The sequence below is a fragment of the Drosophila ficusphila genome, unplaced genomic scaffold (assembly GCF_018152265.1).
Source record: "Drosophila ficusphila isolate 14025-0441.05 unplaced genomic scaffold, ASM1815226v1 contig_791, whole genome shotgun sequence".
Classification (NCBI taxonomy): domain Eukaryota; kingdom Metazoa; phylum Arthropoda; class Insecta; order Diptera; family Drosophilidae; genus Drosophila; species Drosophila ficusphila.
Window position 1 is genome coordinate 8,855,117 of NW_025064737.1, and position 20,448 is coordinate 8,875,564.

At 41.3% G+C, this 20,448-nt stretch overlaps 3 protein-coding genes across 7 annotated transcripts in view; 1 reads left to right on the forward strand and 2 right to left on the reverse strand.

Moving 5' to 3' along the window:
• Nucleotides 1-81: 81 nt before the first annotated feature.
• LOC108087002 (coiled-coil domain-containing protein 63) lies at nucleotides 82-2,325 on the forward strand. The gene is made up of 5 exons (XM_017184139.2): nucleotides 82-543; nucleotides 601-896; nucleotides 1,127-1,635; nucleotides 1,716-1,890; nucleotides 1,945-2,325. The coding sequence occupies exons 1-5, from the start codon at nucleotides 319-321 to the stop codon at nucleotides 2,159-2,161; spliced, it is 1,422 nt and encodes a 473-aa protein (XP_017039628.1). The 5' UTR covers nucleotides 82-318; the 3' UTR covers nucleotides 2,162-2,325.
• LOC108087001 (modular serine protease) lies at nucleotides 2,304-6,126 on the reverse strand. The gene is made up of 6 exons (XM_017184138.2): nucleotides 5,873-6,126; nucleotides 4,852-5,155; nucleotides 4,010-4,491; nucleotides 3,649-3,952; nucleotides 3,361-3,582; nucleotides 2,304-3,051 (listed from the first exon to the last, which is right to left on the reverse strand). The coding sequence occupies exons 1-6, from the start codon at nucleotides 5,937-5,939 to the stop codon at nucleotides 2,550-2,552; spliced, it is 1,881 nt and encodes a 626-aa protein (XP_017039627.1). The 5' UTR covers nucleotides 5,940-6,126; the 3' UTR covers nucleotides 2,304-2,549.
• A 905-nt stretch (nucleotides 6,127-7,031) lies between these two features.
• Nucleotides 7,032-20,448, reverse strand: part of LOC108087003 (homeotic protein ultrabithorax) — an 84,685-nt gene continuing 71,268 nt past the window's right edge. For all 5 annotated transcript variants that reach the window (XM_017184144.2, XM_017184143.2, XM_017184141.2 and 2 more), the window contains one exon: nucleotides 7,032-9,666. In XM_017184144.2, the coding sequence (XP_017039633.1) occupies nucleotides 9,365-9,666 (302 nt within the window). In that variant the 3' untranslated portion in view covers nucleotides 7,032-9,364. The remainder of the gene's footprint in view (nucleotides 9,667-20,448) is intronic.

Here is a 20,448-nt window from a genome sequence, read left to right on the forward strand (position 1 = left end):
AGCTTTTGCCATACAAAAAACTTTTAGGGGCTCACATATGTAGAACAAAACATCTGGAGCATGTTAACAAGTCTTCAAATTTAAAGAACATTGCAATTTTTTAATAAGTTTATAAATATATTTTTTTTGTTTGAGTTTTACAAAAATTCAACGATTCGAAGTACAAGCAATGACTTTCGTCGGAAATACCTCAACTCAGTATAACGAATCCGTTACCAAGCAACCTGCCATCAGCAACGCTGTTTACTTTCAAAATCAATTGCGAATCATAAGATTTGCAAACTCCGTATTCACATCTTAATAAGTTAACTGAGAACCATGGCTGACTTAAGTGAACTTGACCAATTGGCCACTGCAGAGCTGCTAAGACTTCAGCGGCAACATCGGGGTCTCCAACTGGATCTTCGGGGTCTTCTCGAGGAGAAGGCAAAGCGTTTGAAGAAGCAGAACCACATGATTAACGTACTGCAAGTGGAACACCAGAAGCTAAAGGAGGAGATCAAGACCCTCGAGGGCGGAACTCATGCCCGAAAGAATACCAATGTAGGTTGCTATTTGAATCTATTAACTATTTTATTAAGTTGATTGCCACTTTTGCAGAGGGAGAAGCACCTGGGAACATTGCAAGGGCATCAGGCCGACCTCCAAAGAGTACTCCAAAATGAACGGACCAATCTTTGGGAGCTGGAAGGACACATCCGGAAAATGGAGAAGGAAATCGATGCCTTAAGACGCAATGAGGTGCCAGATAACTGCTACAAGGACACCATTTGCAAGGTCCAGAAAAGCGTGGTCAAGTTGGAGAATCGCTTGGATGTGGTTAACAAAAAATGTAGTGATGTTCTGACAGAGAACAGCAAGATGAGGGATGCCATTAATCACATGCTGCAGGATAGGTAAAAAGTAGTCTAAAAGAAAAAAATTTGGGTCACCAATTGTTATTTATATTATGATTTCTTACATGAAAACAATTGAAAGCAATTATCATAATGTATATTGTGATTGTATTATTATGATTATTGCTTTGGTTGAGTTCTTTTATTCAGTTGTGGATTATTTTTAACAAATCCTAATACCGATGTGAAGTACTCAATTCAATTTCCGACCTCTATGGCCGCCAATCCAGGGCAAACTTCAATGACATGTGGCAGTCGATGGTCACCCAGTTCAACGAGGGCAAGAAGTTCATCATGGACCTAATCGATCAGTCCACCCTGGCCTTTGATCAGCGGGAAGAGCTGTGCAACAAGTTGTCGGTGCTGAAGGATCGCAATGAGAACGACAAGGTGATGCACATCCAAGAGATGCGGGAAATGCAACGACGACTGGAGCACGATGCCAAGTTGCAGAAGTTCTTCGACATTAAGGGTCAGAAGAGATTGAATCCTGAACTGGAGCAGCGGGAGCTGGACAAGAAGCAGAGCCAGAAGGAGAACTACGAGCGGCAGCTCCTCGAATACAAGGACATCATCGAGAAGATCAAGTTGCTCTACGGCGAGGAGGATGCCGATCGACTGGTGGCTCAATTCAAGCGGCAGGAGGACGAGAACTTTGCCCTCTTTAACTATGTGAACGAATTGAGTCACGAGGTGGAGGTCCTGAATGATTCCACGCAGGAACTCCAGGATGAAATAGGTGGGTAAACAAATTTCACCGATTTATTTGGTTTCATTAAAGGTATATCAATCGAAATCATAACATAAAACTCTCCACAGAACGTCAAAAATCAGAGCAAACCGAAAAGGAGTTAAAGCTAAAGACAGAAGCTCTGGATTATCTGAATGCTGAAAAGGAGAGAATTGAGCAACTGGCTGAGGAAACCAGAGAAAAGAAGCGGACTCTTATTATTAGACTGGAACAGCTTCTTAAGGGCATCGAGGATATATTCAGGTGCGAATCTCTAAAATTTTATTATACTTATAGCTAACTGAAAATTATTTAAAGACAACTGGCCTGTGATGATGCCCCCATTCTAAATGTTCTGAGCACTAAGACCTTCTTGACGGTCCACAATGTGAAGCTTTTCATTGGCGTTATTGAACGACGGGTCAACCTGATCATCGGCGCCATTAATATCGAGGATAACTCAAACAAAATACTAGCCAGAAAAGACAGAGTTCCCAAATTCAATATACGGGAATCGGCCAAGACTAAAAATTAAGGCTGGAAATTGTCTAACGTTCTTGAAAAAAAATTAATACAATTTTTAAAGCGAATTGCTTTGACACTAATCGTAAACTATAACCAATATGTCTTCAATAATGTATGGACTCATTACTCATCAAATTAAATAAATGTACTCATCTAATATATTCATAAAGTGTATTTTAAATTTAAGCTCATTACAAACACTCTTAAAACTGTAAGCGTGATGTGGTCAAATCATGTTTTAAATTACTAATAAGGAAAGTTACATCGCTTACAAAATCTGCCCTTCTTGGGATCAATTTAATTCGATATTTAATGTTTCCGTAATCAAACAATTATGGCCGGCGGAACTCTGCACTTAAATCTATTCTAATCACATTGAGCTTAACTATTCTGGAAACTCATGCCCTGGTATCTTCGCTTCTATGGATCGCCTTCTGGATGAGGTCCTGGAACCATTGGATGTTGGACATCACAGTGAGGCTGTGGGCGCACTGATCCGCATTGGGAGCATTGCTGATCACCCCCAAGAGAAAGTGGCGATCGGTGTTCCGGACGTTGATCGGCAGGTCGGCGGAGGTGAATCCACCACCACTGTCGCCCTGGCAGGCCAACGATTTTCCCTGGGTGAAGATGCAGAACTTGTCGGCCTGAATGTCTGCCAGATTTTTCCGGCACTCCGCGTGCGATTTGGAAAGCGCCGGCACAAACTGCAACTCGTGCTTATTCTCGATGCTCCAGCCGGCGAACTTTCCCTGCGTTCCATTCGTTACTGCCTCCTTATCCGCATATTCATAGAAGTCCACGCAAATGGGACGGATCACGTGGCTCAGCTCGAAGGGCTCGTCGAGGGTGAGCAGCGCCAGATCGCGGTAATAGTTCTCCGTCCTGCCTTTGTAGCCACTGTGGGAGATCAATTTCTTATTTACTTTATGCATTATGCATGATTTAATTGGGTATAATTGAAACGGAAACTAAGCTATGGTGATTCTGGTGAAAGTTTCACATTTAAAAGTTATCTAAGAGAGATTTTCTTCCTTTAATAACACTGTAAATTGCAATTGATGTATAACTTGGTTGAAAAATATTTCCCGGAAACGATTTTAATTATTCAAAACTAAATCACTCTCGACTCAATTCTTGAATAAATTAATTATAAGTACATCAATTCTTAAAAACTAGTTGCTATCTCTATATTGTCTCCATACTTACGGGTCTATTTCGATGAGCCTCACATCCCGTCGCTTGTCATCCGGCGTGATGTCTCCGTAGTTGCGGTAGAACTTGGCTGCGATCACCCGGAAAGTGTCGTAGCTGTAGGGCAGTCGGGTGCCCTCGTCGTAAACGCAATGGGCGGCGGTTATCACAAGATCGGGAGTAACCAAGGATCCTCCGCACTGGAAGTGGTAGTCCTTCTCGTTGTGCCAAACGTACCTTAAAACCAATCAAATAACATTTACAAATCCAGAAGGTAAGTGGAAAGTATGTAGGTAGACTTACAGTCCGACGTGCCAGGGAACCACCGTGTTGTTAATGGTGTAACCATTGGCCGAGAAGCTCTTTATGGGCGTGGCTATCTGGCCACAGTCCTGCTCGCACCGCTGGCGTACCCTGTTCCAATAGCCGCCCTTCATGCACTTCATATCCGGCAGACGGCTGCGGGTCTTGAATCCTGTGGCACAGACGAATTTCACCTCGGTTCCTGGAGGATGGAATGGCTTCCTGCAGTCCACCTCCTGACCGTTGTGGGTGCACAGTGCCTTGGTGGAGTAGCCTTCGAACTCGCCAGCAGAGGTGCAGTATTCTACGGAAAATAGAGTATGAAAAAGGATTCCCAGGAAGCTGATACTGAAATACTCACTCACGCATTTCGGAATCGTGTTCGTGCTCCACTTGTTCTTGGCGCAATAACTTGACTCCTCACCCTCGAGGACAAAGCCCTGTTTGCAGGAGAAGCGCACAGTTCCCCGGGTGATGGGACCGTTAAGGATGCGGTTGCCATTGCCCGTCAAGATGGGTCTCTCATCGCCAATGGGCAGGGGGCAGCCCTGATGTTCTAGCGGAGTCTCCACTGGCACGGGAGTCGTTACCTTCTTGGTGGTGTTGCACAGCAGGGGAGCCTCGTCGGAGCCATCGAAGCAGTCGTTCTTGCCGTCGCACGACAGCGATCCCGAGATGCAGCCACCTGTGCCGCACCTGAAGGAGTATGCCGGACACTCCATGTGGCCACACAGCTCCACCGACTCGTCGAATCCCGTGCCATCCGCACAGTCGTCCTTGCCGTCGCACAGGAAGTTGCCTTTATCCAGGCAGATTCCCGAGGGGCACTTGAATTCGTTGTCTCTAAAAATATTTAAAGAAAATCGTTAAATATTGAATTTTTGAATACGTTAATGGCTTACCAAACACATTCTTAGCTATAAGATATGTATTTAAATAATAAACTTTGTCACTTCTTTAAAATGTTTTTTTACACTGAAGTTTACCGTTAGGCAAATGGATCCTTAACAAATTGAGCAGATAATTCGTACGCATTTTGCCGATCGTTCCATTTAATTTCGAATTGTACTAAATGAATATACATATATATATATATATATTGTATATATTGAATTCGTGTTTATTAAGTCGCTCTTAACATGCTTGGCAATGTTATATTTTTTCAGAATTTTCGTTGCAATGTTTGCTTATTGAATTACTCACTGGCAATTCCCCTGAAGACGGCGTTCGTGCTGGCGGACATCGTCCTCGTTTCCGCATCTCAACCTGGTTTCGTCGGAGCCATCGGCACACTCGGGGACTCCATTGCATCCCGCTGTCCCGATCACACATGCTCCATAGGTGCACTGGAAGTACGGCTTGGAGCAAAACTTCCGCTGGGAAATGCAAGTCAGCGCCGTCTCATCCGATCCATCGGGGCAGTTCCTCTCGCCATTGCAGACGTCGAACCGCGAAATGCAATTCCCATTGTCGCACTCAAACTCGGATAAGTTGCAATCCCCAAAAACTGAATAGAAACATCTATAAATTATTTGCTTTTACAAGTGGACAACTTTACATATATGATAAGAGTTGCACAAATTGAAAACATTAAAATCGCTGCACTCACTGATGATTCTTGCCTAACAACTGACTTTCAAAACAAGTTAACGAACTAGACTTTAAGTACAGAAACTTAGATAAGGTTTTCTAACTATGTAAACTGGATAATTAAAAATTTAAATATGTATAAGTTCTATTGAAATATAGAAAGCGATCTATAACATTATATATATAAATACATGAATTTAAAATAAATTACAAACCTCAAAGGTTTGCTTTCTTCTGAAAAGTTCACTTTTTTATTAACATTTATTCAAAATTATATACTCAGTCAACTGTAAAATCTACCGGCACGTTAGGTAAAAGCCCTTGTTTTTATTTTTGTTTATTTCCTCGTACACTCACTCCGGATTCAGAATCAGTGTGCTCTCTTGTTTATACTAAGCAAACTGAAAATCAGAGATAAACAAAGATGACTGATGGACTGATGGGAATGCAACGCGCGACTTCAAGATGAACCGGCTCGAATCTTGTTTGAAATCCACTCTCTGAGATCCGAGAGAAGCTCGGGCTTTGGTAAAAACCTTTTGTACTTGTTGGTGTGCTCAGCATACGTTCTCATATATGTACGGAAAATGTTTATTTTCGTCCGACTTATATTATCATTTTGAACTTTACTCACTCGTTCTGAGCCTCAATGAGACCACGCAGAGGAACAGGAGGTTTGATAAAAACGTTTTAAATCGCATGTTCACTGGGTTAAACTTAATGTTTCTTAGGCACCATTAATGCACTGGAGAGCACAAGACACTCACATAAGTACTCAGTATTAAATTAAGTGCGTACTGATAAATTTCAAGGGGGAAGCACGTGCCGCCGGGCTTAGAACAACTCAGAGCGAGCTCACAAAGGGAACTGATCCGAGGAATATTCAAGCTTGATCTTATAATAACAATCGCCAAACACGTTTTAAGAGCACCTGATCCACAACAAATGTATGGCGAAGAGTCTAATGCCTCCGGCTTCACAGTTGTGAGCAAGTGAATAGTCAGAGTAACTACATAAGTTAATATAATCTAAAATGTTTTTACAAGTTTTAAGTTTTTAAGATTGTTTTGTTAACTTATGTTTGATAAACGACAATTTTGTTGTTTAAACAAAAATTGTGGTAAATATTTAAGAAATACTGAGCAAAGTCTTTTTAGATTAAATTTTATTTTGAATGTCTTTATTATGTCTAAATAGAATAGATTTAAAATTATTATAATCATGTTTTGTGACAAAATTCAAAAATTTGGCGCCAAATGGTTGTAGTCTTTGCTAAGTTTAAACGTGTGGTTAAGAACCTAGGAAGATCATTGCAGAACTTATGTTTACAGCATGTAAATGTAAGCATACATGTATAAAAACAAAACAATCAACCATTTGACTTGTAAGTTGCGGTCTTTTCGCCAAATAGGGATTCGATTCGAGATTCACAACCTAATATTTGTTCTTAACACTTATAAGAACATTTTTACTGGAAGGGCGGGCACCAAAACCAAAACAGGAACTAGTCTTTCGAACCAGCGGTCGGAACCAAAGCTAGCATGGACGAGTTTGGTCCGTTATACAACACTATTTTGGCGCCAAATTTAAAAAATATTTCCTCATCCCCCGCTCATTGAGTTTGTGCATGATATTGACGAACTCCGCTTTGAAGACCTTTTTTAACTTCTGCTGAACATTGAGTTGCAATGAATCACATACCTATTTTTCTGCAAATTCACAAATTCAAAAGTTTTTCCTCGTAGCTTAAAACCCCGTAATCCACTTGCCAACAAAAATCCAAAGGCCATTCATAAATTGTTTAAATCGTTTCGTTTAATTTATTTGTTTCATTTTCCACATTCTCACTGGTTGCTGTTTTGTTTTGTGTTTTGTTCCTTTTACGTATAGTTTATATTGATAATTTACAACTTACGGAGCTAACATAGAATGGCTTTAAATTAGAGTTACATAGATTAAGTATAAACGGAGCTTGCGGGTCCAATCGTTGATCGCGGGTAGGGGAAAGTACGTACGAGTAGAAAATGTAGCTGCAAAGTATCTGTAGGTCTGATCTGATGGAAATACGTAGTTAGGAAAGTAATAATCTCGATCTGGATAGACAGCTCGCTCGTCGGAGAGTTTTAACTTGAAAGTAAAAGCCACTAGCAATGTACACGTATGTAGCGATAATTATTACTACGAATGCACTGGTATTACGTAAGTAAGTAGTAGGTAAGTGGTAGGATGCAGTACTATATGCAAGACTCCTCCTCTTCCGATTCGGACTCTATTTACGTATATCTGTTGCTACGATAATCCACATTTAAATCTTTAAGTATTGTATTTTAGCGTCTATTCTTGGTTTGCGGTGGCGGGGAGTTCCCCGAATCGATCCATCGATACCCTCCTTCACCACTTACGCGTCCCCGTTTCGTTCAGTGTATGTATACAGTATACAGTAACGTATTTCGGTTCGCAATTGCGTTAGCATCTGCCGTTGCGTTTAAAATCTATAACATTTAACTTATTCTTATTTACGTATTTGCATCTGCCTCCGTTCCGCAGATAAATTACTCTCTTATTGTTCGTCCATCCATACTCGATCTCCATACATAAATACATAAATATATATCAAGATTTATATATATAAATATGTATATCTATAATCGAATCTTAGGCTCTAGTTACGTATACATTTTGTGCAGGGCATCGTTCCGGATGGCCCCCAACTGGGATAAGTTCGGAAACTCAACTGAAGGATGAAGGACACACAACGCCTTGTGGCTTGAATCGAGCACAGCTCGTTTGGATCCACTAAACTATATATGGTATCGTTATCGCTATCGGTATCGGTATCGGTATCGTATTCGTTATTTGTTATCGGTATGGGTATACGTATCTCTATAGAGCGTACAACTTACGATCAATTAACGGAACGAGATCAAAAGCAATTTCGCATGCAAGCGGGCAACCCACGAACTCTCAAACAACTCAGGCTCTAATTACACTGGGAGAAAACAGAAACGCAAAATCGCAATGGCAGAACTAAAATAATAATAACACAACATCGAATTCGTTTTCTCATTGTTTTTTTTTCAGATTTTTTCAAAACCAATAATTTATTTGCGTTTGCCGGGGCAAACGGTTTGTCGCACTTCTCATCTCCAATCGCCACTTCTGTCGGATAATCTCATAAACGCTTGTCATTAAACTAAACATAATAATAATAAAATTAGGCATTAATTTAATTTAAAAGGTAAACATACTACACATTACTTAAAGAAACAGCTTCACTCTAGTCGTTTGGGCGAGAACTAAACAAATTCGTTTACAAATAAACAGAGTTAACTAAAATTGCATTATTTTATTTAATAAGCACAAACTATACACATTCAAATATTCGATCCTCCCAAAAACGTTTTTTTTTTTCCTTGTTTTCGTTTCGTAATATGTTTACTTGGCTAACAAATTCTATTTATATTAAAGTTAAAGTTTAATAGTTTTCTTTTGTTTTTCGTTTCCTTTGTTACGTATCTTAAATTGGTTTAGAACTGGATTTTACCAAAAATTCATATCAACAGAATTTTGCTCGCGCTCAACATCATCGTATTGGTATAGGTTTCTTTTTTTTCATTTAATTTTTGAGTATTTTCCGCGAAAATTAATTTAAACATAGCAGTAAGCAACAAAGGGGGCAGGACAGAGGTTTTAATTTCGAGGGATCATTCTACGTGTGGTAAACATAAACATAAACATAAACCTTACGCTTGCGAATCTTGAAATTTCTTTTTTCGTTTTGAACTAAATTAAATTGTTTGTTTTCCTTGTTTACGTCTAAGTAGGTTTATAATCTGCGCTCTTTCCACTACTTTCATTTACTTAGCCTAGTTAATTAGTTTGTAGTTTTGTTTCATTTACGTATTTTCGGTTGCTGGTTCAAACGCTTGAAATAATTCCATTAGGTTCGATTTAGGTTAAGTTTCGTATTCGCACAAGTACCATCAAAATATTTAAATATTATTCATTTAAGTAAATAGTTCATTTGTTACAATATAGTTGCTTTGTATCTGTCTCTGCGCCATTCCGCCTAGTTTTCCGATCCGAAGGACCCGAAGGATCTGAGGGATCCCAGGGTTTCGTGGGTCTACTGGTCCAAGTGGCCACCTTGGACCGCCGCCGCCGCAGCCGCTGCCGCCGCCGCCTTTTGGGCCTGCGCCTGCTTCTCCTGCTCGTTCAGCTCCTTGATTGCCTGGATCTCCTTCTTCAGCTTCATCCGCCGGTTCTGGAACCAGATCTTGATCTGCCGCTCCGTCAAACAGAGCGCGTGCGCCATTTCGATTCTCCGTCTGCGGGTCAGATAGTGATTCGTGTGGAACTCCTTCTCCAGCTCGAGCGTCTGGTAGCGGGTGTACGTCTGTCGGCCACGTCTTCGCAGACCATTTGTACCTGAAGGATAAAGGAGGGAAAGTTTGGTTAATAATCAAATTTAGATATTTTGAAGGGTATTTTTCCCATTTGAATTAGACCGGATATTACCACTACTTATCATAAAAGTAGCAAACAGTTTAAATTTATATTTAGCAAGTAATATCCGGTCTTAAAGGTTTGGAATAAAATAAACCGAAAAGCATTGACAAAGGTTTGAGTAATTATTTTTTATTAAATGATAAACAACTGAAAAAAGATCCTGTTTATATTTTTTATCTCACAACATGACTAAATATTAATACAATTTAAATTATTGCAACTGAATTATTGGTTGTGTATAAAACGCGTTTCTTCTGTCTTTTGGAAATGTTAAAATTAATTATAAAATGCATTTTAAGCTCCATGTCTTAGCATTTAACATTGTGTTGACTCTTGATTGGTTTATAACATGTTCATTTAATCCCACATTTTCCTGCACAGATAATTGACAAAGAGTTTGGGTATTTATATTTGGCCTTTCAGCGGGCAAATTAAATTGAAAAATTGCAACAAGCTGCTCAACATTTGTTTGCTGTTCGCCGTGGTTTGGCCAAGTCGTAAATATAAATTCTCCTCCTTGGCAGCGATCGTCAAGCGGTTTGAACGTAGGCCGGAATTGCTTTTGGAAGCGGCGAGGAAAAGTGAGGAAAACGGGAAGGAGATCTCCGGAGCAACGGCAGCAGAAAAAATACATTTCATTTTTACGAGTACCGCCATTTGCCAGTTTGCAGTTAGCAGTTAGCAGTTTGTGGTTTTTGTTTTTGTGTGTTTCTGTTTCTGTTTTTGCGGCGGGATCGTTACTTTAAATTGATCGTTTGCCGCTGCAACCGGCGATGTTGCAGAGAGGCTGTCATTGCAACCAGAGCCACATTAAAATGAAAAGGAGAAACGTGCGAGCACTTCGGCAACTGGGGAGATGGCGAATGTTGCTACTTAAATTGCAGTTATGCCAGATAATGCCCGTTTAATTGGCAACCTGAGAGTCGAGATTGGGGCCAGAGGGGCAGGTTGAAGGGGCAGGTTGGAAAGGCAGTCGCATCAACAGGGCAGCACAATGCCGTGTTTAATCTCTGATTTTAAATATTTATGAAGTTTAATTTGCCTTCCAGTGCAATAACTCAATTCAGTGTGTGCAAATGCACTGCTGCAGCTGTCTCTCGGCCATCGAAGAAGTACTATATAGTATGGCAGAGTCCATGGCCAGACGACGTCTGATTTTATCGAATCCCCTGGCCCACCGCCTCCCCATCCAGGTTAACTTTCGCATTTTGGAGACCCGGTCCTTCTCTCTCGGCCGCCCGAACACAATGTTAACTTAAATATTATGAGCATTTATTATGTTATAAATTTGGCCTAAAGGTATTAACAAATTTATGCCGACACGAAAGTCATAAAGTGAAAACGCATTTATCTTTTACTCACACAGATACACACACACACATACAGGGTTATTGCGGAGCGAGTGCAATTGTGTGGGTGGTGGAAATAAATGGCGAAGAAATTTTATAGACAATAAAAATGATATGGAAATAAAATGGCCAGGATGCAAACAAAGAAATTATCGTCTTTATGGGCTCGCATATGCAGATAAATTTGCTTAATGTGGCTATATGTTTTAAATGCCTTGCAAGAATTATAAAGACCCATTTAATGTGCGAGAAAATTGGCCAGTGGACAGGTCACAAGATTTGCAATGCGTCAGTTTATGGCAATTTGTCGGAATTGTATTTTTAAATCAACAAAGGCTTAAATAAATGGGTTCCAAAATAAAGAGTTTTCTTGAACAGCTTTTAATCTTTTTGCTGTGGCTTTATTTCAGAAAAGGATTATTTTTCGCAAAGATTATTTATTTAAGCTGCTATTGGAATTTCAATTAAACGAAGATGCTGTTCTAAGAATTCCAAAGCAAATTTCAAGTACACTCTGCTCCATTCGCAACCAAACAAGCGGCGTAAAAGGCATAAATAAATTTATTTAGCTCTAAACCTGTTTGCTGATTAACTTAAATCCCCGGCAGTCGTGCTCCCTTGGCTGCCAGCTCCTTTGGCTGGAATACATCACGCTGAGGTTTAGCAAAAGTTTCATTTTATTTAGGAGTTGCCACGAGGAGGGGCAGATCCGACTTGAGGAGTACGTGAGCTTTGCTCGGCAATTTTAAATGGTATTTGTCACTCGGCGAGCGACTATTTTATCGTAACTTCCACCCAAAAAAGCCCTTTGGTATATGCAAAAATAAACTTTTTACGAAACTTTGCTTTGCCTCGATTCTTCTTTTTTTTTTTTTTGTTTCATCCCGCCCTCCGATTTTTCCTCTTTTTCCTCTCCAGCTTAGATTTTTTTTGCAGTGCTGGCCAAGTTTCGGAATTTATTATGCGAAAAAGTGCGAAATTCATTTTGCTGGCTCGCTTCTTAGCCTCTTCTTCTTCATCTGCGTCCTGCTGTGCTGTGCCATTTTCTTTTGTAGACTTTTGGAAAATTTTTGTGTATTTCTAAGTACATAATTTAAATGCTGGTATGTGCGGCGGGGTGGCAGGCGGTGTGGCAGGCGGTGTGGCAGGGTGGCAGGTTGGCGGTGGCACAATAAAACTTTGTATGGCAAGGCGCGAAATTTCTCGTAGATAATTTAAACGAGTCAGAAACGGAGGTGGAACTCAAATGGACGAAGAGGATGGGGATGGGGAGGGGTTGTGGGTCTAGGAAATCTTTTTTCAGAATATTTATTCTGTTCCAGTTGGTTTTCCATGGGGCCTTCCATGGTTTTCCTTCGGCCGTTCCGAAGATACATTTTCAAGGTTCCATGTCGACTTCGTCTTGTTCTGTTTTCTTTTTTTTTTTTTTTTTGTATTTCTTTTTTTTTTTTTTTTGGGTAGCACAGCTGCGCTTGGGTCCCCAGTACGTGTTATATTTTTTAACTTAAATTCCTCAGGGATTTAAAGTTTTGACAGTTTACGTGTTTCCCATTTGCAGCGAACTTTGAACCGAAACGGAGCGATATCTATGCCCGTCTCTTTCTAGCCGAGTATCACCCATCTCGCTCGCTCGCTTGGGGGAGTGGACTCACCCCTGAATTCGGAGCGTTGCAAGCGGCCATAAATCTCCAGGTGACGGCGGGCGACTCCATGTTGCATGCGGCACATCGTGTGATCTATGCTCCTATTATAACTATTTATACACACAGATGCGGATACATGCTACACATAGATACTACTTATATTTAATTCGATTTTGTCGCTCGGCCTTATCGCACTCCTTCTAATTTATGTTTTGTTTTTGTCACCGTCACGTGCTATCTGGATTTGATTTTACCAGAAATTGGGGAGCTGTCTTCGAGTGCGATAAGCTGGAATTCGAATGGGAATAGTATCTCCAAGATACAGTATTTAGATTACGGGGAATCGTAGTGGCAATAAAACTCTCGGCTGCCATTTATAACTTCTCAGGCCCAACCGGAAATTAATTGCCCTTATTTTTCCGAGAAACGAGCCCAAAGGACACGGAAGAAGAAACCCTTTTGGCGAGGGGAAAGTTACCGAGTTACCAAAAGAGGAGAAATCGATTGGCCATCGATTAATTGGATGGCTTGGCGGCACACATGTGTCCCATTCCCCGTGCCACGCATTTTATTCGCAATTTAATTAAATCTATTTTCGTGCGTGTTTCTCAGGGGCGTGTTCCACCTTGCTTATATGATGTACGCACACACACACACACGCACCCACACCCACCTATCGACATCTGCCAGATATACCGCATATAACATTTATATATATAGAGAGAGAGAGAATACATGGCCTTCCGGATTCGAGTGTCTATAAAACAATTAAATGCGACTCAGCTTGACTGCGAGACGGAAAACTAATTTTCCGCACTGCCAATCGAGCACCACTAAATCTGTCAATTAAATTGGCCGCAGGGAGTACGAGACTCTGGGGACGGGGAGGCGTGGCATCCTTGGATCTCAGTGCTCAGACGTGATTATGCCACTCCCCTCTCCCCTCGCCCCTTCTTACCATTTTCCCATTCTGGGGACTACGCCTATGCCACATATTGATGCTTGCGGTGGCAAATGCGCAATTGAGTTGCAATTGCCAGCACAAACACGAACGCAATCCAAGTATCTGCAACCTGCAACTTGCAACTTGCAACTGCAGCTGCCGTTGCCGTCGCCCGTGTGGTTATCAAATTTTGAGATACACGTTTAGGGTGTGCACCCCCAACTTGGCCAGTATCTTATGACTGTCGCAGCCAGGAGCCGAATTTTCAATTTTTCCCCGTTTTCCCAGCTCACAAGGCAATCAGAATTTAATTGCTTTTCGGTGGAGAAAAGGGGAGTTGAATCGAAATCTGCATTTCCAGCTAGGCGCTGGTAATTGAGATTTTCTTGCCGAAAAAAAATGATGTGCCAAGTGGAGTTCTTCGCACGAGGAATTGGGGATCGCAGTGATTTAGATCGCTTTGATTTGAGTTCGTGGCGCGTACAGCCTTCCAAATTGCAGTGCCGCGTAATTGTGGCCGAAAAGGAAAGGAAAGGGCCGCTTCGGTGAAATTTCAGACAGATCGCCGATAAAATCCGCTTAACGAACGGGCTTAAGACCAACGCACACTTTTGGTAACATCTTATGTGGTTTTTTCCTTCTTTCTTTTTATTTCGGTAATTTTGGCGTGCAAGCGCAGCTCTCAATGGCCGTCTGATGATCTGAGAAGTGGAACGGAGGGCCAAACTGGTTCCACCTCAACCTCAACTGGATGGACGGGGCATGTGGATATGGCGGCGTATCTTACGCATGTCCCAGGATCGAGGGATGAAGGCAGGAGGAGGCAGGGGCTTCTCTCTCGTCATTAAAATAATTCATTGCATGCAGCTCGCGGTAGCTGTTGGTGCAACAGGTAGCAGGTCTCCGCGAATCCGCGACTCAGGGCCACTGACCAGCGACTCCGATCGCCGATCGCCGGTTTTGTGGCATCTTCCCAGTTTTGAGTTACGACTGGGCCCGTTGCGCTTGCAATTTAGCAGGGAGAGCTCTTCTTTTGGGGGAAAACGGAGGCCAACGAAGGGTTCGCCGACTTGTGACGAAAGCCGATGAACCTTATTGTTGTATTGATTACATAAAAACTGAAATTCTACACATAATATGAAAGAAACAGAAAGACAATAGAAACATTTAAAACAAAAGAGAAATTTGTTTAGTATTTAATTTGAAGAGGAATTAAATAAAAGCTAAACATGTTTACCAATTTAGAAGTAAGTGTTCTAAAACCTGATTTGTGTTATTAAGCTAATCTTTTGTTTATCAAATCGAACAATGCGAATATGATTTATTTTATTTATGCAATTCTAATTCTTTATTTTATTTCTTAGTAAAATATATTTCTAATTTATTCTTTGAAAGATACACTTTCTGTTTCACCAAATTGATTAAAAAACGTTTATAAAAGTTCCACTGTTTATAATTCCAAACTGATTGGCGTTTTCCCTTTCATGTTCAAGTTTGAGCGTCACTTTTGGGCCGGCATGTCATGGCAATTAAAGGCCAATTTGTGTATGAATGAATACATTCGACTGTTTATTGCCTCTATTCAGCATGTGAATTGTATAATAATGCCATCATTGGCACACCGAAACCGAGTTGGCTGACTGACCCAGTGCCCCAAGTCCCGTCTAGAGTTCAAAACCCATGGCGCGTTGAAGCTGAACGCTGAATTTGATGTGGGTTTATCTTAATAGCTCAATTAATGAGCTATGTGAACGCCGACGTACCCCTTTCTTCCCAAAAAAAAGACGAAAAATATATGTGAACGCGACACGCCATTTCCATATTTACATATAAGTATACCCGAACCATCTAGGGGTATTTATATATACATATATATATTTATGTATGTATGTATGTATATACTGGTGTGTGAGTGTGGAACGCCTTCCCATCGTGCTTTAACCTCGGCGTCATCATTAAAATAATCAACGACTCTATTTTGGCTCCGTTTCAAGTTCTATTTCCATTTCCAGTTTCATCTTCATAGACGGCCAGATACAGATAGAAATACAGATACAAGTCAGCGACAGCTGGCGGAACGCATCGATGGGGATTGAGAGATACAGATACAGATACGAACAGAAATACAGATGCGGATACGCAGACGAAATTTTAACAGTTCAAATGCGAAGCACAAGCGAAGGCATTTTGTTTAAGATGCGAGTGGAGCGTGACTACGAAGATGAAGCTGTTCAATGGGGGATTTCGACTCGGTTTCAGTCCGGCAAAAATCCAGAGACAACAGACTCGAGCATCGAATAAATAAATAAGTGGCACGATGTCAAGCTGTTTCATATCTGTGGAGAACATCTTTGTCCAGCAATATATTCCCGATTTCAGAGCTCATTAGACAAAAACTAAAAACGCACAATTCACAAGTTCGCTTTGAGAACTCTGACGTCACCTCATCGCCTCGCCGATAATTATCGATGGAAGTTATGGCGCTGCTTGTGGAACGGAAATGTGCAACATTTCCGCCACTCACCCAAAAACGCTCCAATAAAAATCAGCGCCAAGTGTCAAATCTAAATAACGATTCCGAAGTCGGGAAAATGGCTGCCACCCCGATAAGATTCGGATTGTTTATGCTTTTTGGGTGGCGGTTGCCAATGGATGGGGGCTTTAAGCTTTAAGATACAAATCAGACGGCGGCTGCATCGCCATTTGTGTATCTGAGTATCTTTTAATTGCACGAGAGTGCGCCTTTCTGATCCGACACGCCCACTCGTTTGCGACTCTGCTTCAAAGGCGGTCTCTTTCTTCTCCGATATCTGTTGAGAAAATCGCGTTGAATGCGTTTTTAATTGCATTTTTTACAATCAGTTAGGGGTGTATTTTATGCCCCACAATAAATGTCTTTTTGGTGGGGTTCAAGTTGTGGGATTTTAAATCATTGTGAAATGAGAATAAAATACAAGATTTGCTAAAAAATGGTGAAAATATTAAGTGAATTACTTAATAGAAAAGTTAGAAATGTTTTAATAAAAGTTATCCTTCAAAGTTTAACATATTTTTTATTAAATTTGAAATTAAATTGAATTTTTCATTTTATGGTTCCCCTTAATTACATTTTTAATAGCGTTATTAGATATGTACATATCTGCATATGACTACCAATGACCTTTTGGATCACTTATTTACTCTTCAAACAACTATCAGATTTCCCCATACATATTATTATTTTTGAAGAAACCCATTCAGAAATGTCATTTGCTACGTCTTCGCTTAGTCAAATTTCGCATAGCCACCTTTAGTTAATTAATTAGCCCGACTTCCGGCATCGCCCAGCACTTTCTCGATTCGCATTACACGCCCCAAAACACGCCCACCCACCCACTCACACGCACACACATACACATATGAGCCCGAGAAAGGAGAGAAAGGTCAGGTGGTGCAGCAGAAACTTCATTAAGGGCGCATAAAAGTAAACAAGCGAAAAGTGTCGGAATTTCACATATAATTGGCACTTGAAGTTTTTATTTTTATTTGCCCCCAACTAAACGACAAACTTATGGTCCAAAAGTGTGCGAGAGAGATGGGTGAACGTGGAAGGGAGATGGAGTCATTCGGCGCGGTGTCGAATTCGGGTTTACTTTAGTATTTTTTTTTTTTTGTAAGGTTCGGCCTTTTGGGGTCACAGCAGCTGCTCCCTGGCAGCTTTTTCTTTCTTTTCCACCGTCTGCCCGGGAAAAAGTGAAAGTTAAGAGCAACAATTCCTTTCTTTTTGCCTTCCCTTCTTGTTTTTATTATTTTTTTTTTTTTTTGCAGGTCCTCACTGCTAGAACGTGTGAAACTAACAGTTAATTTCGAAGTTGCAGTCGCCCACATCCTACATCCTGCATTCTGCATTCCACATCCCGAGTGCTACACCCCTTACTGATTCCTATTCCGATTCCGATTCCGATTCCTGCCGCGTCCATTGCAAAAGTTGCTGTGGTGTGTGTGTGCGTTTGGCTTTGTGTGAGTGTTCCTATGTGTGTGAGGCGGCGAGTTTGTCGTTGGGAAGATTTATGCTCAAATTGCTTTTGCGCAAAATCGACAAAAACAAGCAAAGGTGTAGAAGATACAGTGGATTCAGTGGGTTTTATCTTAAAAATGAAAAAGGACAATTTCAACAATGTTGTATTTTATAAAAGCTCTGCCTCAATCAATGGATCTTTCGTTTATAAAATTTTTAATTTTTAGTTCGAACAGAATTTATATTTAAATGTTGAAATGGTAACCCCAATGTTTTTTCTATCCCATAGCTATCTTTTTGTCCCATTGTAGCCCGCACTGGGGATGCAGTTGGTCGATGCCGGGTGCCGCAGTTGTTGCCGTCCTGTTTCGTAATCAATAACATTTTCGCAAGTGAATTACTTGCCATTGTTTTGCCCATCCCTCAGACAAAGAATTTACGGCTCAACTGGGAGCGGGGGATGCAGAAGGGGGGAAAGGGGAAAGGGGGGTGGTGAAAGCGGGGAGGCGTAAAGAAAGAAAGTGCCAAGGTTGAAAATTTTCATTTCCATTGTAAGTCGTCGCCCGGCTCGACGCTCCTCCATAGATTTATGATGGTTTATAATGAACTTGTAAAGTAATTATGCGCTGCGACGCGTACGTACGAGTATGTGCCACCTTGTCCTTTTGCCCCACCGGAGAAACCGGAGAGCCAGCAGCATCACCAGCACCACCACCACTTCCAGCACCACCGCCATAACTCAGCGCAACCCTTTTCAAAAAATGTCTCCTGTCGTGTGATTTTTGGTCCACCACCCACACAGCGTTTACGCTTGTAATTACACGCTTCATTGTTGAAAGGGCGCAGGATCAGAGAAGAAGGAGCTGCCAAGATGGCCATGATCGTAGCCAAAGTTACTTTTGGAGGGAAAAAGGAAATGGAACTAGGATGAAACTAATCTAAATTTAACTAATTTAAATGTTATATCGATATTTTGATTTAAGACTAGGAACTCCTGTTGTTTAAATGAACTAATTAAAGTTAGAGAAGACTGTACGGAACTCCATATAATTTTATTTTTACTAAGGTAATTTAAAAACTGAACTTGGTTACAATACATATATGAAAATTTAATAAGTAAACCATCTCATGTTGATTTAAAGGTCAATCATTTCTTACTTAAGGCAACTAAGTTAATTTTATTTCATCGAAGCGGATATATTTGTTTTTAATACTTAAGATCTAATGAGGGTTTTTGTGGTTATTATTTTAAAATAATAATTATGCCCCCTTTGACTACTTCCTTTTCTATGGGAAGATGTTTCCGCTGGCGTCGAGGGTCTCCACTTTCCGTGTTGTTTCGTCGCCTCGCCTGGTGTCGTATATCTCTGTTCTAATTGGGTTTCGTTGTGCGCCGTGCCCGCTAATGTCAACCCGGCTTGTTGTCCCCCAAGTCCCTGCCCCCTCCCAACCCCCAACCCCCTCATGCGTGCTCCTCGGAGGAAAGCCCCACTGCCCACCCGATTCACTTAGCTTGCACATGCAAAAGACGATCCCCAAACTGCCGAAAACTGAACTTCAGGGCCATTAAAAGTGGGCGGCGGTGGGAGGATGTTGGAGTGCTGCTTGAGGAAACGGAAACGTCGGGCTTCGTCGCTTCTTGGGATTCCCCCCTCCCATTTGCGTGTGAGTGTTGGAGTGTCGGAGTGTGTGTGTGCTGGTGAGTGTGTGTGAGCCAGGTTCCAAGGAGCTGGCATCGGGTGAATTATGTTGCATGCTTTTAGGTGATTTAGCCCACGTTTGTATGCACAAACGTCTGCAGGGTTTTGGTTTATGTTTTGTTTAACTAATATTTTGCGAAATCTTCTTGGGAAATTATGAACTTGGCAGGCTGGCTGCTGGATGGCTGCTTGGTTGGCTCTCTGGCTGGTTGGCTGGCTGGCTGGCTGGCCACAACTGCAAACTTTGGCCACCCCCAACCCACCCACCTCCTCAAGCTTGGCCAAAAGTTTTTCATTTTGCTCTTTGCCAATTTCACACTCTGCCAAACGCTGCAGGGCGGGCAATAACTCCTGGCCAATAGCTTGCTGGGGAGCGAGAGGTGAGCCGAGGGTCCGAATTCGGGGAAAATATTGTGACATTTCTTGCAGCTCATACAGTGCAGTCGAATAGTGAAGTGAGAAGTGAGTACTTCACAAAATAAACGTATGTTTATGGGGGAATTACTGGGATTTTTGTGTGTCTATCAGAGGGAAATGTTGTTTAAAAGGTGAGTAAAGAAATAAGTACAATAATAAGACAAACATTTCATTTAGAACCTTTCTATTTATGGTACTGTTTTCCTGTTTTATTTTCTATAAATTTATTATTTAATTTTTGTGAATACGTATTCCGATAATATCTTTCAGATAAGCTTTCCTTCGCAATAAATGTATCTCCGGCCACGCTTATTAACTTAAGCGAATGGCGGCCGGCTGTCTGTCGTAAATCAGACCCCCCTTCCCCCTGGTTTTTTTCAACCCCCCTTCCCCACCCATGCCACTTTTCCCTGGGCGCTTGAAGTCTCTTCTCACATATTTAAAATAAGGAGAGCAAAAACCAAAACAGAGAAAAAAAGAAATCCCAACAACGTTTTGCATAAAAAATAAAGCACCGAGTCATGTGTGTGTGACATCATATCGTATATTGTCGCATGAATTTACGTGACCATATGTTGTCGCCGGAGCGCATAAATTCCAAGTGGAACCCAGACGGCTTCTGGGCCTCAAGAGCCGCCCTAACCCTTTGCCA

What these genes read in the sequence shown, in the direction of transcription:
- LOC108087002 (XM_017184139.2), top strand. Translation starts at nt 319, where the DNA reads ATGGCTGACTTAAGTGAACTTGACCAATTGGCCACTGCAGAGCTGCTA. An exon ending in ATGCCCGAAAGAATACCAAT is followed by an intron (nt 544 to 600) that starts GTAGGTTGCTAT and finishes CCACTTTTGCAG; the next exon opens with AGGGAGAAGCACCTGGGAAC. An exon ending in GGAACTCCAGGATGAAATAG is followed by an intron (nt 1,636 to 1,715) that starts GTGGGTAAACAA and finishes AACTCTCCACAG; the next exon opens with AACGTCAAAAATCAGAGCAA.
- LOC108087001 (XM_017184138.2), bottom strand. Translation starts at nt 5,939, where the DNA reads ATGCGATTTAAAACGTTTTTATCAAACCTCCTGTTCCTCTGCGTGGTC. An exon ending in CTCATTGAGGCTCAGAACGA is followed by an intron (nt 5,156 to 5,872) that starts GTGAGTAAAGTT and finishes GTTTCTATTCAG; the next exon opens with TTTTTGGGGATTGCAACTTA. An exon ending in CACGATTCCGAAATGCGTGA is followed by an intron (nt 3,953 to 4,009) that starts GTGAGTATTTCA and finishes TATTTTCCGTAG; the next exon opens with AATACTGCACCTCTGCTGGC.